The sequence below is a fragment of the Setaria viridis genome, chromosome 1, assembly GCF_005286985.2.
Source record: "Setaria viridis chromosome 1, Setaria_viridis_v4.0, whole genome shotgun sequence".
NCBI classification, from domain to species: Eukaryota; Viridiplantae; Streptophyta; class Magnoliopsida; order Poales; family Poaceae; genus Setaria; species Setaria viridis.
The window spans coordinates 26,232,670-26,248,001 of NC_048263.2; the positions used below are offsets into that span (position 1 = coordinate 26,232,670).

General features: G+C 44.8%; 1 protein-coding gene and 1 non-coding gene across 2 annotated transcripts; one reads left to right on the top strand and one right to left on the bottom strand.

Annotated features, from left to right (window-relative positions):
* Nucleotides 1–402: 402 nt before the first annotated feature.
* On the top strand, nt 403–473 carry TRNAG-GCC (transfer RNA glycine (anticodon GCC)). Its single transcript has one exon. It is a non-coding gene; the product is annotated as a tRNA-Gly (tRNA).
* Nucleotides 474–13,495: 13,022 nt separating this feature from the next.
* LOC117833293 (NDR1/HIN1-like protein 1) lies at nt 13,496–14,543 on the bottom strand. The gene has a single exon (XM_034712764.2). The coding sequence runs from the start codon at nt 14,314–14,316 to the stop codon at nt 13,678–13,680; it is 639 nt and encodes a 212-aa protein (XP_034568655.1). The 5' UTR covers nt 14,317–14,543; the 3' UTR covers nt 13,496–13,677.
* Between the last annotated feature and the right edge of the window lie 789 nt (nt 14,544–15,332).

The following is a 15,332-nucleotide window of genomic DNA, read 5'->3' on the forward strand; positions in this document are numbered from 1 at the left end:
TACCCATGAATCTTGATTTCGCGAGGCCTGCGTGCCGACAGGCTCGGCGCATTAGCAAAGTTATTAACTTATATTATTGGTAGCCCCTGGCATGTAGAAGGCCAGGCCTGCTTAAACACACACATCTGGATTGGCTAGCTTCAACATATTTAAACCAACCACACAAAGGCGTAGCGATAGCTGTATAGAGCTCATTTGCTGCAGACAACTCCGGTTTCTTCATCCATACTTGATCATTAAAGCTCTCCTTGCCATCGAACAACAAAGGCTTCAAGCTATTCATCCTGCAACGCTAAGACCTCGATAAGCACAAGCAGATATTGCTCACTGAAGGCCTGTATCTCAGGTGATTCATTATTAATTATGCGAATTAATAACTTTATTTACAACGAGAAACGCAAAGCACCAGTGGTCTAGTGGTAGAATAGTACCCTGCCACGGTACAGACCCGGGTTCGATTCCCGGCTGGTGCAATGTTAAATTGTTTTAAAAATAATTAAATATAACTCCGTAGATGGGCAGTGAATTCGTGTGCTATGTTATACCTTGTTAACATTGCATTTTTTCTATAGTTATTTTTTGAAGATTTTTATAGAAAATTTGACAACATAGTAGAGAATTAGGATTCTTGTACTCGGGAAAATAATAGGCAGAATTCAATATTTAGTCCTGTTTTGTTTGTATTTTGGCCATACCGTGGCTTACTATTTTTTTTGAGAGGAAGGTTACCATGGCCAGAAAATTGCATATTTGGGACTCCAATCGTCGCGCTTCGCAGTTTTGGGACTCCAAACGTCGACTTCGTAAAAATAGGCCTCCAAACGTTGGACTCTTGATTTTCTTGACATTATGTGTATTTTCTTTCTTTTCTTACACATATACATGTATTTGGCACCGTACGTACCTGGCCTTGTTCGCTGTTTGATCGCTGGCCTTTGGTGTGCTGGCCGCTCGCTTGGCTGGGCGTGCTGGTCGCCGCCGGCATACCTAGCCACGTTGGCTGGCACATATAATAGATAAAAATTCGCACAAAAATAAATAAAAATTCACACAAATGAGCACTATATACAGTAACATGTAATAGATAAAAATTCTGGGCATATATATCACACATTAAGCTCACATGAGTTCATCTCACAAATCCATGAATTTAGCCTAAACAAGTTTATCTCACAAAACTATAATTTTATTCTAAACGAGTTCCATCACATATCAAATAAAAATTCTGGATACATCGCATCACAGATAAAATTATTCATCCAATATGTAGCCTTTTCTTTGGTGTCATCTTTTTTGGTGCAGATGCAGTAGGCATCCTCACAGGACTAGTGGTGTCAGTTTGTGAAGAGCTGCCCTCTCCTAATAGGAACGCAAGCTGGCTACACAGAAGTATGGTACGACAATTAGATGTATGATAAAATTTATTGCATGGTTAATGTGTTAATTTTCCTTACCTTCTAGTGACCCTTCCTGTACTATCCAGTGGTATTTCTTCTCTAGTTGGCCTTTGCGGGGTGCTAAGTTCTTGTGGCGCAGCTTTTGTAACATTCTTACTAGGTTGTCTCTGCTTCCTTCAAGTAAAATAAATACATTTATAATGACATGTTACCTCAATTTTAGATAAAGGAAAATCAATACTTGCCTCTTTTTTGCCGTCCCATTGAGTGGGCACTTGGAACTAGCTTGCCTGTGACCTTTTTCACCGCATCTCTTGCAAGTCATAGGTCCTCTAATCATTTTCTTTCCCTTTGCATTGGTTGGAGCAGTAGCATTGTCACCTCCAATGACACCTTCAGCTTCGGTGGGACCTTTACCATCTTTGGCACCTTTCTTCTTGTGACCACCTTCTAGACATCCTTTTAGTCTAAGTTTCCTTCGTCTTCCTGCTTCACCTTTCGGTAAAGGTGCACCAACAACAAATGGTAGTTCCACTTGTGGCCATTGCGTTCTGTCTGTTAGTGGCTCAATCTCTCTACCATAAGCAGCCCTGAACCTATTCACCGAGTAGTACTCATGCACAAATTGTTCAAGGTCAACTCCCCGCTGCCTGGTTACAAAGGCCAATACATGTTGACATGGCTTACCAGTGTGCTGCCATTCAAGACAAGTACAAGTCCTTTGATTTAACTTCACAATATGCCTCTCAACTCTACTGCTATGGTCCTAGACCTCTGCACTCCAGTTACAACCTGGTACAATTTTCAAGTGCCCCAAACCTCTACTATTTGCCTTCAGTTGAACCATAATAGCTGGAAGTATCCTGCCTTCCGGTAGGCTGTATGCAATATTTCTTCTCTTGTACAATAATTGCATGATCATTTCTCTAATCTTATCAGCAAGGTCAGCAACAGGTAAGTCTTTATGGTTGCGTATCCAATTATTGAGCGACTCAGCAATATTACTAGTGATGTAGTCACATTTAATTTCTGGATTAAATGCACACCTATACCATAATAGGTTATGATGGGTTTGTAACCATTTCACTGCTTCTGCTGATTCACTAACAATTGATGCCATATGGTAATAGAATATGTCTTCTCTGTAAGCCCTTGCTGCAGGGTATATCTGGCCAAACCCTCTAAACCTTTTCTGAAAATTTTTCATAAGATGATAGAAGCATTCTCTATGCTTTGCATTTGGGAAAACATTCTTCACTGCATTCTCTAAGCCCTTACAAGCATCTGAAGAAACAGCAAGGAGTGGACGATCACCTATTGCCTTCTTTAATTGTTGTATGAACCAAGTCCAGTTGTCTTCTGTTTCAGAAGCTATGAAGCCATACGCAAGTGGATACATCCAATTGTGACCATCAACTCCTACAGCTGCGGCTAACTGGCCATTCCACCTTCCATTAAGTGTTGTAGCATCTATGCTCAAATGAGGCCTACAACCTTCTAAGAAACCATCAATGCATGGTTTAAGAGTACAGAAAAAATGATGGAAATATATTTTACCATCCACTTCAAGTACCTCAATCTCCACAACACTCCCAGGGCACCACTTCAACACCTCGGCCTTCCACCTGAACAACTCCTCAAAGCACTCTTCCCATTTGCCATAAACCTCGGTAAGAGCTTTTTCTCTACCCCGCCATACAGTATCATATGCAATTGTGACCTTGTGTTCTTTCTGCAACTTCTTTTACAATTCCTTAGCACCAATATTTGGATTATCTCTAAGGATACTCACAGCCTTACTAGCTACCTACTTTTGAGACGGAGTTGTAGTTTTCGTCCTCATGGTAGAAACACATGTATGGTGATCAACCAAAACTGTCACCTGCAAAACATAAAAATGAATGAGATTCATATTAATTTATAGAAATATTAGAAATAAAGAAAAACAAATCAATTTATTCACCTCTACAGTGCTTTGGCCTTTATGTTTGGTGCCATTTATTCTCCAAGGGCAATCATTACCGGACCTACAATAACACATATATCTCGTCTTACATGACTTCTCTGTTCCTAAATCAAACTCATTATTGATAGCAAATTGTCGCACTGCCATCTTGAACTCCTCCATTGTTGGGTAGATTGTACCAATATCCATTGGGGGGTTGTTCTTATCATATGAAATGACCATCTCACTTGGTACGGCATCACTAGTAGGAATGGCAGCACCATCATTATCAACACCTTGCTCATTATCAACACCATGTTCATTCATTTGGCCTTCCCCAGCGTGTGTCTCGTCTTCTCTCAAACCTAAAAGTTCACACATCTGATTTTCACTCAAAAGTGCAATTCGACCTTCGTCATCATGTGTCTCCACTATCTGTAAGCTATCCCAATCAACTCTTGGCATATTTTCCATAGGCTCTAGTGTGGACCTAAACAAGCACAATCATTTTTTTAATAACATTACTCTAGTACTCTACAGGAACAAAAATAGAAATAATTAAGGGCATCACCTGTGCACATCAAGTACAGGAAGATTGTACTCTGTTACCGGACGAGGAGCAGTGGGCAGCCAAGACCTTGCTAAGGCGATAGCAATGGCCGGCGGTGGAGCTTCACCATCCATGGAGCCCTCGGGCATGGCCACGTCGTCAACGGCCGCTGCCAAGCCTTGAGCAATCGGCGCGGGTAGGCCTCGGGCGTCCATTGCGTCCAGGTTTGGGGCGTCCATCGTGGCCAGGTCATCTCGGGCGCGCGTGGCCAGCCGCTCTACAGCCGCTACCTGGCCTTCGGTGGCCACGGCCAGGGGAAGCGAAGGGCCGACCATGGCGTCGGGAGGCTGGCCCTCCATGGCCGTGGCGTCGGGAGCCTGACCCTCCATGGCCGTGGCGTGGGCAGGCTGTTCCTTGGTGTTGGGAGGCTGGATCTCCATGGCTGCGACCACGGCGTCGGGATCACGGTGGGGAGAAATGTCGCGGTGGTGGACGGCGGCAATACCAACAGACGAAGGATTAGGGCAATACCAGCACGCCAAAGGCCAGCGATCAAACAGCAACCAGGGCCAGGTACGTACGGTGCCAAATACATGTATATGTGCAAGAAAAGAAAGAAAATACACATAATGTCAAGAAAATCAAGAGTCCAACATTTGGAGACCTATTTTTACGAAGTCGACGTTTGGAGTCCCAAAACTGCGAAGCGCGACGATTGGAGTCCCAAATATGCAATTACCGTGGCGTACTATATTATTATCTCACACCTGCTGAATGATCTGTGTGATGCGTCCCGAGCTACCAGCCCACTAATGGTAAATGGGCTGGACCCAGCACGTTGAGCTAAAGAAAACTGAGATGGAGCATAAGTGCATGACTAGCAAGAAATCCGTTTTCCTCAAAACAAAAAGCAAGAAATTCGAATTAAATACGTTGAACAATGTCATGGTGGTCTCAGGCCTGTAGGACAATGTCCTTTTGCATTGGTACTATTGGCTGATGTGTCGCCACGCCACCCTGTCCTCAGTGTTGCAGTTTTTGGCGGTGCCTCCATGGTTCTGCTTTCTGATCAATCTCAGTACTGAATGCTATGAATATCTTCAGATAAATCGTGATACTGTACGTCTTGCAGTCTCCACACTCTACATACATGCAGTTTTATCCGGTCGCTCTATATGATTTTTCAAATGTTAACAGTCAAAACAAACAAAAATAGAATTTGACCAACGACAATGCTAATTGGATTTATATTTTCGATCAAAGGTGGTATTCAAATTGTGTTGACTGGCTGCAGTACGTGGAAAACCCCACCCATTCAAGCCTAGCCCCTAGCTAATAACCATACAACTTGATATGCAATAAGTCAATAATGCGTGAAGGGTTAGAGAATGCCACTGGTCAATGCTCCATTTAGCTTGTTCGTTTTGTTCCTGGCAGGAGCTGCCTAGTGCAGGCAGCATTCCCGAGCATCGCCTGAGGCTGAGCGAGATCGCTACATGCCTGGTCGGCAAGGTGCCTGCCAGATCTCAATCTAAACAAGTCTTTAGTCTGGCCATGAAAAATATGATCTCCAATATACTCCGACGGTTAAACCTGAGGGAGGGAAAATCCATGCCATCTGTTTTATCCCTCCGTCCTAAATTACTATTTGTTTTGATTTTTATAGATGCATAATTACTTTGTAAATTGTAACACTGTCGACTCTTCCTGGCCGCTTGAGTTCTGCCGCTACGGCCTCCCCGGCGATGGGCAAATCTAGGGTCTAGGATCCATCTGTGCATTTGAGTCTCTCTCGAATTGCACTTTTTTATCTGATTCTCCTCCTGCCACTGTATCCCCGATTCCTTGTTTCCCTCTCACTCCTCTCACCATGGGTTCGGGACGACCAAGGGGCGAACCTTGCTTCGCTGCCCATCCTCGGCCTGCGTCTGTGAGGGAGGTAGGGGATTAGGGAGTTGATCTACGGGATTTGCCTAGGGGAGATCGATTTCTTCTTGTCTCGTGGTGGGAGGAGGTGTTTCTGTGCTGCTGCACCTATGGAGGTCCATGGCGCCTCTGGATTTGGGGCTAATGTAGCAGAAATGCTGGGAAGACTCAATCTCACTGCTGAGGAAAATGACACACTAGCTGTTGATGATGATTCAGTGGAGAGTCTGGCGACTTCGAATCTTGCAATCATTGGTAGGGTCCTATCGTCTAGTGTTCTTCGCATCCAAACAATCATGGCAGCTCTGCGTCCAGCATGGGGAAATCCAAAGGGATTAAAAGCAAAATCTATGGGGGAGAACATTTTCATTGCAGATTTCGGTTCTAAACAGGATCTGGATCGAATCCTTGATGGTTCACCATGGAATGTACGCAACAAGGTTGTTCTGATTCAGAAATTTGATCCAAACCTAAGGCCAACAGATGTCAAGTTCGACAAGATGGCTGTGTGGATAAGGATCTACAATCTCCCCTTTGGTCTCATGAACAAGAAGTGGGGGATGGAATTAGCAGGGAAGGTTGTCATGGATGTAAAGGTGGAAGTTGATGCCCAGGATAGGGCATGGGGACTGTATCTTCGGGCTAGGGTGATGATCGATGTATCAAACCCATCCGTCGTTCTGTGTCAATCTTTTCTGCTAAGAGGCAAACCCAAGAGTGGTATGATGTACGCTATGAGAAAATCCCCAACTACTGCTACTCTTGTGGGATCATTGGTCACTCATCCCTAGAGTGTCCGACGCCGGCAGAGCAAGATGAGGCAGAACTACTGCCCTACGAGAAGGACTTGACTGCTCCTGATGACAACAAGAAGAAGGGGGTGGGAGAAAAACAGTCCTCTTCTGCAGGATGCAGTTCAACACAAGTGAGCACCATGGCTCTTTCGACAATTGCACAACCCCTTGCAGCAATGACAATCGGGGCAAGGAGGGTATTTCATCAAAGGGTGGAGGAACACACCAGAATGGTAAGGATGATGAGGCTATCTCACCTTTGAAGAGGCCAAGGCGCGTGAGAAAGAAAATCGAAGGTGATAAGTTGGGTAAAGCTGGGAAGGAGCTGTTTCCATCCCAAACAAAGGGGGAGGGGAAGAAACGCAAGCAGACTAAGAATGCTCGTCCTCTCTTTGAGAACAAAGATGTGCTAATGGATGAGGGAACTCATCATGATGCAATGGCGCTGATTGCGGCAAAAGTGGCTGGAAGGCCCCAACTAAAGAAGAGGCACCACAAGCAGAAATTGTTCTGGAAGAGCATAGAGATGAGAATGCCAAGAAGATGAAGAAAGAGCTACTCACAAATCCTATCATATCGGCGGTGGCTGGCAACCAGCCCGGCCATGAGCCATGAATCTCCTAAGTTGGAACTGTCAAGGTCTGAGGTGGGACTTGACAGTTGGTGAGCTTCACTAGCTAGTGAAGCAATACCGTCCCTCCCTCCTATTCTTATCGGAAACAAAAATGAGGGATGACAGGGTGAAGGGTTTTATGTGGTCTTTAGGATATAATGGTTGTATTGCTGTTAGTAGTGAGGGTAGAAGTGGGGGCCTTGCACCTTTTTAGCCTTCCAGTATCTGTGTAAACTTAAAATCTCTGTGTTGTAACTTTATAAATGTTCATATTACCGAGGAGTCAGGTGTCACTTGGCGAGCCACTTTTGTCTATGGCAAGCCAAGGATAGAGCTCTGACATGTTTTTTGGAATCGGCTTCATTTCCTCAAAGCTGAGTGGGCTGGTCCATGGGTTTATGATAGGGGTGAAGCACAGATGCAATTATTCCGCGATTGCTTGGAGGATTGTCATCTTATGGACTTGGATTTTACAAGCCCAAAATTAACATGGAACAACAGGCAAAATGGGGAGTGCAATGTTCGAGTTCATCTTGACCGGGTTGTAGTAAATGGACAATTTGTTCAGCTTTTTGATAATATCCTAGTTGGGAATATTATCACAACCTCCTCAGATCACTTTGTAGTAATGTTGTCACTTGCGAAGCATGGCCACAAGCAAGAATATAATAAACCGATGACTCAAACTTTCAGATATGATGAGGTATGGGGCAAAGCTGCTGATTATACAGAGACAGTGCAAAAACTTTGGGCTGAAGGTTTAGTTGGCCCAAGAAATCTACAAACAACTTGGGAGAACCTGGATAGAATAGCTAGATCTTTAAAATTATGAAGTCAGCAATCTTTGGGCTCTGTCCGTAGAGAAATCAAGAAACTTGGACGACGTTTGTCGAGACTGAGACTGACTACCACAAGGACTTATTCTCAAGAGGAAAAAGATATTGAAGGAAAGCTCTGTGAACTATTTGAAAGGAAAGAAATAATGACTCAGCAACATTCTAGAGTAGATTGGCTTCAAGAAGGTGATCGAAATACCGCATTCTTTCAGGCAAGTGCGACAGCTAGGAGGAGAATAAATAAGATTAAATATCCGTTGAAATCAGATGGGAGCAGGTGTGAAGATCAAGCTGAGATTCTAAGTATGACTAGGTCTTTTATAAAAATTTGTTCTCTACAGAACCACATGATAGAGCTGAGTTAGTGCTTGAGACAATCTCAGTGCGTATCGATCCTAGCACAAATGATAATCTTTCTAAACCTTACTCAAATGAAGAAATAAAGATAGCTCTTTTCAAAATGGATCCAACAAAAGCACCAGGTCCGGATGGGTTCCCGGCTCTATTTTATCAACGACATTGGGACCTCTTATAGGAGGACATATGCTGTGTAGTAAGAAGCTTTTTGTTAGGAGAAGATATTCCAGAAGGTTTATGTGATACTATAATTGTTCTTATCCCCAAACTTTCAAGACTAGAGCATTTGACAAATTTTTAGCCAATCAGCTTGTGTAATGTTCTCTACAAAATAGCTTTCAAAGTGTTGGCAAATATATTGAAGATTATCTTACCAAATATTATATCAGACGAACAAAGTGACTTTGTCCCTAGGAGGTTAATCACCGACAATGTACTTATAGCCTATAAGTGTATGCACACGATCAGGAGGCAGCGAGCTAAGACTCCAATTTTTGCCCTCAAAATTGACATGATGAAAGCATATGATAGAGTGAAATGGGACTACCTACAGGGTATTTTTTAGAAGCTTGGTTTTGCCCCAAGTTGGATCAATCGTGTTATGCGTTGTGTTTCCTCTGCTCGATATGCAGTTAAAGTGAATGGGGAGTTATCTGAACCTTTTATTCCAACCCGTGGTTTGAGGCAAGCTGATATGATCAGCCCATACTTATTCTTACTTTGTGCAAAGGGCCTTTCCAGTTCACTTAAGAAAGAGAAACAAGTAGGTCGGATGAAGGTGGTGAGAAATGGAGCAACAGGCCCAGCCATCTCACATCTTCTTTTTGCTGATGACAATATTTTCTTCACAAGAGCCTATATGAGAAGCATCAGCACACTTAAAATGGTCTTACAAACATACAATGAGGGATCTGGCCAAAAGATTAATTTGCATAAATCATCATTATTTTTTGGTAATAACTGCCCCCAGGTTATCAAGCAAAGAGTTATGGACTCCTTGGATGTACATAAGGTTACACTACATGACACATACATTGGCATGCCGACCTATGTGGGACAATCCAGAATGAGTTTTTCCAAGTTCACCTCTGAGAAGATGTGGAAAAGAGTACAAGGCTAGAGTGATAAACCAATGTCTAGAGCTGGGAAGGAGGTTATGCTAAAAGGAGTGGCTCAAGCTATTCCTACATATGTTATGAGTTGCTTCCAGCTACCTGCTGGGCTATGTGACGAGATGAGGTTAACAACTTCTAATCACTGGTAGGGCTACGAAAATGGCAAAAAGAAGATGCATAGGCGTTCCTGGGACTGGCTGACAACACCAAAGGCTTTGGGGGGGGGGGGGGGGGGGGGGGGGGGGGATGGGCATCAGGAATATGGAGTTATTTAATCAAGCAATGTTAGGCCGACAATGCTGGAGATTAGCAACTAACCCTGAATCGTTGTGTGCAAGAGTGCTTAAAGGTAGGTACTATCCAAATAATTCTTTCATGGAGTCTAAACCAACTCGCAACTGCTCGTACTGAATCGTTGTGTGCAAGAGTGCTTAAAGGTAGGTACTATCCAAATAATTCTTTCATGGAGTCTAAACCAACTTGCAGGTGCTTGTACACCTGGCGCAGTTTGAAGCATGGCAAGCAGCTCTTGAACCATGGTATTATCTGGCGAGTGGGCAATGGGGAACAAATCAGTTTGACCCGGGACCGATGGGTCCCTGGTTCATCCACCCACCAAATACGCCAAACAATCCTGCTACCAGATGAACTTAATGGTGAGTTTTTAATTAATGTGACTTCTGGTTGCTGGAATGAGGAACTGGTACGGGCTTGCTTCAGTGCTGCAGATACAGAGCTTGTTTTGAAAATACCTCTAAGCATGAATCGAATTCAGGACTTTGTGTCTTGGTCTCATACAAAATCAGGAATCTACACAGTAAAGTTTGCATATCTTATGGCTAGAACGGAGTCATTCTGCTGGTGTGAAAGTGCCAATGGGAGAGGTACAACACCAAACCAAACAAGTATGGCCAAAGAATGGAAGGAGCTCTGGGCAATCAAGGCACCACCGAAAATGAAAATTGTTTTGTGGAGGCTAGCACACAATTGTCTGCCAACAAGCCAAGAACTGAAAAGGAGACATGTCCCAGCACCTGATGTCTGTTATTACTGTGGAAGGCCAAGAACTGAAAATGAGACATGTCCCAGCACCAGATGTCTGTTATTACTGTGGAAGGGAAGAAACACTAGAACATACATTTCTAACTTGTCAATATGTTGTTGAAATTTGGAGAGAGCTGAAGAAAGAATATGGCTTAACAAGGCACCTGCAAAATTTCTCGTCCGCAAAGCAGTGGTTATTTGATTATTTGATGAAATCTCCACAATCTTAACAGTTACCCTATGGCATATTTGGGAGGCTAGAAATGAGGTTTGAAATGGTCAGTGCCAGTTGCATCCTCACTGCATTGTACAGAAAATTCAAGCTTATGTTGAAATGGTTCTGCTGCATCTTTACAAAACCATTGATTCCGAAAGGTGTGACCCTACTGGTCCTAGATGATGGGCTCCACCGCCGGAAGGATGGGTGAAGATGAACGTTGATGCTACTTTGTTTGCAGAATCAAATCGAATAGGGATTGGTGTAGTGATCAAAGACCACAATGGTAGCTTCCTAGCTGCTTGCAAGCAAAGCATTAGCTGGGTCACTAAACCAGAAGTAGCGGAGACAATAGCTCTCAGACATGCAGTCCGCTTTGCCTCAAATCTTCCTTTTAACAAAGATGATAATAGCCTCTGATTGCCACTCTGTAGTCCAAAAACTTCAATCAAATGGCAAGGATCGCTCTCTCATGGCCTTAATCATTCAAGGCATCAAGCAGGAGGCAAGAACTTCTTCAGAAGATTTGTCCTTCATCCATGTCAGTAGATGTTGTAATGTGGTAGCTCATGTCCTAGCTAGATCAGCTGGTCAGTGTTCTGATTCAATTTGGTTTCATGATGCCCCGAAGCTTCTTCATGCTTCATTATGTAATGACCTGTTGTCTTAATGCAAGGCTGCCCATTACATAAAAATGCATAATTTTTGCTATGTATCTAAACATAATATATATCTAGGTGCATAACAAAATTATGTATATAAAAAATAAATAGTAATTTGGAATGGAGGGAGTAAGTAGTTCGTGTTTTTCTCTTCTACCGTATATTGTGCATCAAAAATTAAAATTAGTTGACATAGAGCGTACGGTGCTAGATTGTAGTTGAGATAGAGCGTACGGTGCCAGATTGTACTCCATTTGCATGCTTCATGGGACGGATGTTCGTTCATTCACAGGTTTGTAACAAGGCAGAAAAGACGGATATCAAGCAACACCACTACCACGCCGATATATTAAAAGCTACGTACTGGTAGTATTGTACTATACATAGTCCATCAGTCCTCCACTACATAGATCCTGGGCGTGCCGGCAGCTCGGCGCATTAGCAAAGTTATGGAAACCTGCTGGCATGTAGAAGGCCTAGGCCTGCATGATTGCATTGCATGAACACGTCTGGATTTTGGATTGGCTATTGGCTCCGAACTGCTGGAAGCCCATCATATGCGGCCGCACCCTCAGCGAACCCCCTAGCGGGCCTCTAGGTTTGTATGGTTTTCAAACACGAGCCCAGCAATTCTGCTTTCTTCGAAAGGGAGGTGCAACTAACCGCCGCGAAAGCCTCGGGATTACCCTCAACTATTCATAAAGTTATTATAATTTTTCCCTTGGTCTTTGTGTATTTGCTCCTATTTTGAGCGTTGACTAGGGGCAAAATCATTTTGACTTGTTAATAATCAAGGGTAAAATCATAAAATTGAAAAATAAAGGTAAAATCACAATTACACTTTAAGACCGGGGCAAGAGCACAAATGCCCCTCTTCTATTCAGTAAAACAATGGGCAGCTAGTGTGTACGCAAATGTGGTGTGCATAGTGACGTACGTTCACCTCCATTCCAAATATCAAGAATTAGGATTCTTGTATTCGAGAAAAACAACGGACAATTCAAGGTGTAGTCCTGTTTTTTTTTTTAATGCCAAGGCGTAGTCCTGTTTGTTGTATTTCGTTTCATAGCTTTCCTTTCTAGGGGAATTTCATTTCACAGCTGTGTAGTTAACCTGGCGGGTGGCGGCATTATGCTAGGCCTGACTCACAAATGACAAATGTAGTGTGTATCTTGTATCTGTGTGTGATGCTGCTGCTGCCCGAGCTAGCAGCCCACTAACGGTAAACGGGCTGGACCCAGCACGCTGAAGCAGGCTTGTGGAAAAGCGTCAGGGGCGGCCAATAGCGCTGAAGAAAATCGAGATGGAGCATGATGACGTGCAAGAAATTCGAAATTATGAACGTTGAAATGCCATGGTTCCTGCAGTACAATGCCCTTTTTCATTGGCACCTCAGACTCAGTGTTGCAGTTTCTATCGGTGCCCTCCATCTCCGTGATTTTGTTTTCTGATAAATCTTAGTAATGCTCATGAGTAGTTCAGTTAAATCATGAAAACTGTTAGGTGCACTGCACATTCTTCCAGATGAGGTGCGTAATCGAATCATATGAGCCCTGATGTTCTTGCACGTAATTCTTTAGTCCAAGCACGCACGCACGTGTGACACTGCTAACTGATCAGTCTATCTAATTTTGCTGCTCAGTTAAGCGGCCACTAACTGACATATCGACGAGTGGCTGGCGAGCTGTCACTGTCTCACACCGGCGCCATGCCTGTATGATCTCACAAGCTATAGCTGCGCTATGGAACGATGTGACGCGTCGCCTAATGGCACTAACGTTTTAACACAACCAACATCTTCATGCGCAGCAGCAGTTCGGTAGTTTCATTTCATTTCATTTCATTTCTTCCCCCTCTCGTGTGAGTGTACTACGATGCGTAGATCAGACCCCATTGTTGGCTTCATTTTAGTAGCAACGTACAGCATCGATCTCTAAACGGTAGCTAGAGATTTATAATTTGTCCTGAACTTAGAGTTTCTAATTTGAGGATAAATTACAGAAACAAATCATAATGACTCTCTCAGTGTACAATTTGAGTTCAAGTTCTGGAACGGCTCCACATGTATATTACATAAATTTATTCTCCCACAAGATCTGAAAATGAGACATGATTACATGAACAAAATTAACAGCGTAATAATTAACGATGTATCCCGAAGAAAACTAATTACCGCTTTGCCAGAGTACCCGCGCGCTACTACATTCACCGGCCAACCGGCCTACACCTCGACGCTGCATCCCGTGGGCTGCGCGAACTTGAGCGCCGACAGCGTGGCATTGGCGCCGCCGCCGAAGCCGGGGAAGCCCGCGGAGAGCACGGCGGGGCAGCTGACGAAGAGGTGGTAGCTCCCGGACACCCAGCTTCCGACCTTCCACTTGATGCGGCCGTCGACCTTGACCTGCAGCGCGACGAACCCGGCGGCGACGTCCTGCTTCATGGCGTCGGCGACGTACCCGGCGACGGGCACGGACTGGGCCGACAGGACCGGCGACCAGACGGTGACGTCGCGGTGGCCCTGGTACTGCGGCGGCAGCGAGACGGGGACCGTGACGGGCTCGTCGCGGTAGGTGACGAAGACGTCGAGGCGGCGGTAGAGGACGCCGACGTGGTCGTTGGGGTTGCGGGAGGCCAGCGTCACCTGCGCCGACGCCGAAAGGGACGGGTCGCCCACGGTGATGGGGCGGCGGAGCTGCAGGTCCTGCAGGTAGAAGGACGGCTTGGAGGGGCGGAGCGCGAGGTAGACGACGAGCGCGACGAAGGCCACGATGAGGACCAGCGCCAGGAGGCACGACGCCATGCACCCGCAGCAGCGCCGCAGGTGGTGCTCGTGGCGGTGGTGCTTGCCCTCCTTGCTCATGGCTGATCAGTGGTCACGACCGCGCTCTGCTCTGCTCTCTCCCCTGCTCCGGTGAGCTGTGGGTGTGCCTGGAGCTGTGAGCTGAACCTGCTGTGTGTGAGTGAGTGAGTGAGTGAGAGAGAGAGAGTGAGCCGTGTGGTGTAGGAAAGCGTAATGGCTTTTAATTTAAAATCGGTGGCGGCGGTAGTGGCTACACATCGCATGTGTCAAAAAGGTTTCTAGCAGCAGCACGGCTGGTTAATAACCCTTGGTGCAGGGATAATATGGAGGTTGAGCAGTGGAGGGGAAAGCAACGTCTCAACCGAAGAAGATTCCTCCATCTGCCAATGGGGCACGGGTCGGTTGGTGCGGGGGACCTGTGTTGCATGTGCCAGTGCTTTGAGATTACCGTGTTATCTTTTGACCGTGGCACGAGTGCGATGGCGGGAACCGGTACACCGTACACATGAGCTTGAGGTCCACTCTGACCATGGAGGCGTTTGAATGAACAGGTACGGGGACCGACAGTTGCACATCCATGCTAGCTCTTGTCATGTGTGATTGTTGATATTTGTTCATCGCTAACTTGAGAATGATAGCCGTAAAAGGTCCGGGAGGGCTATTCACCTTAAACATATTGTGCATCAGTGCAAAGATTGAACATCAAACTCAGTAACGATAAGTGCGATTGTTCATTATTTATCAAGCCAGAGACTTGGGCCCTCTTTGTTGGGAGCATGGATGAAAATAGTCAGGGTAAATTCCGAACCAACCGCTTTCGTATTCTGTATTATAATATCATTTTCGTCGATTTTCGTTTTTAGCAAACCATTAAAGTTGTCAGATTCAATTAATTTTATAGTCTTTGTCACCATTTTTACCTTTTTTATTTTTTTCTTAAAATATGGAAAAATCCTGAACCGACCGCATTCTCCAAACAAGATCGTTTAGAGAACTCAGTATGGTACAGAGCAGGCTCGGAGGTCGTTTAGAGAACTCAGTATGATACAGAGCAGGCTCGGAGGCGTTGGTTAGCG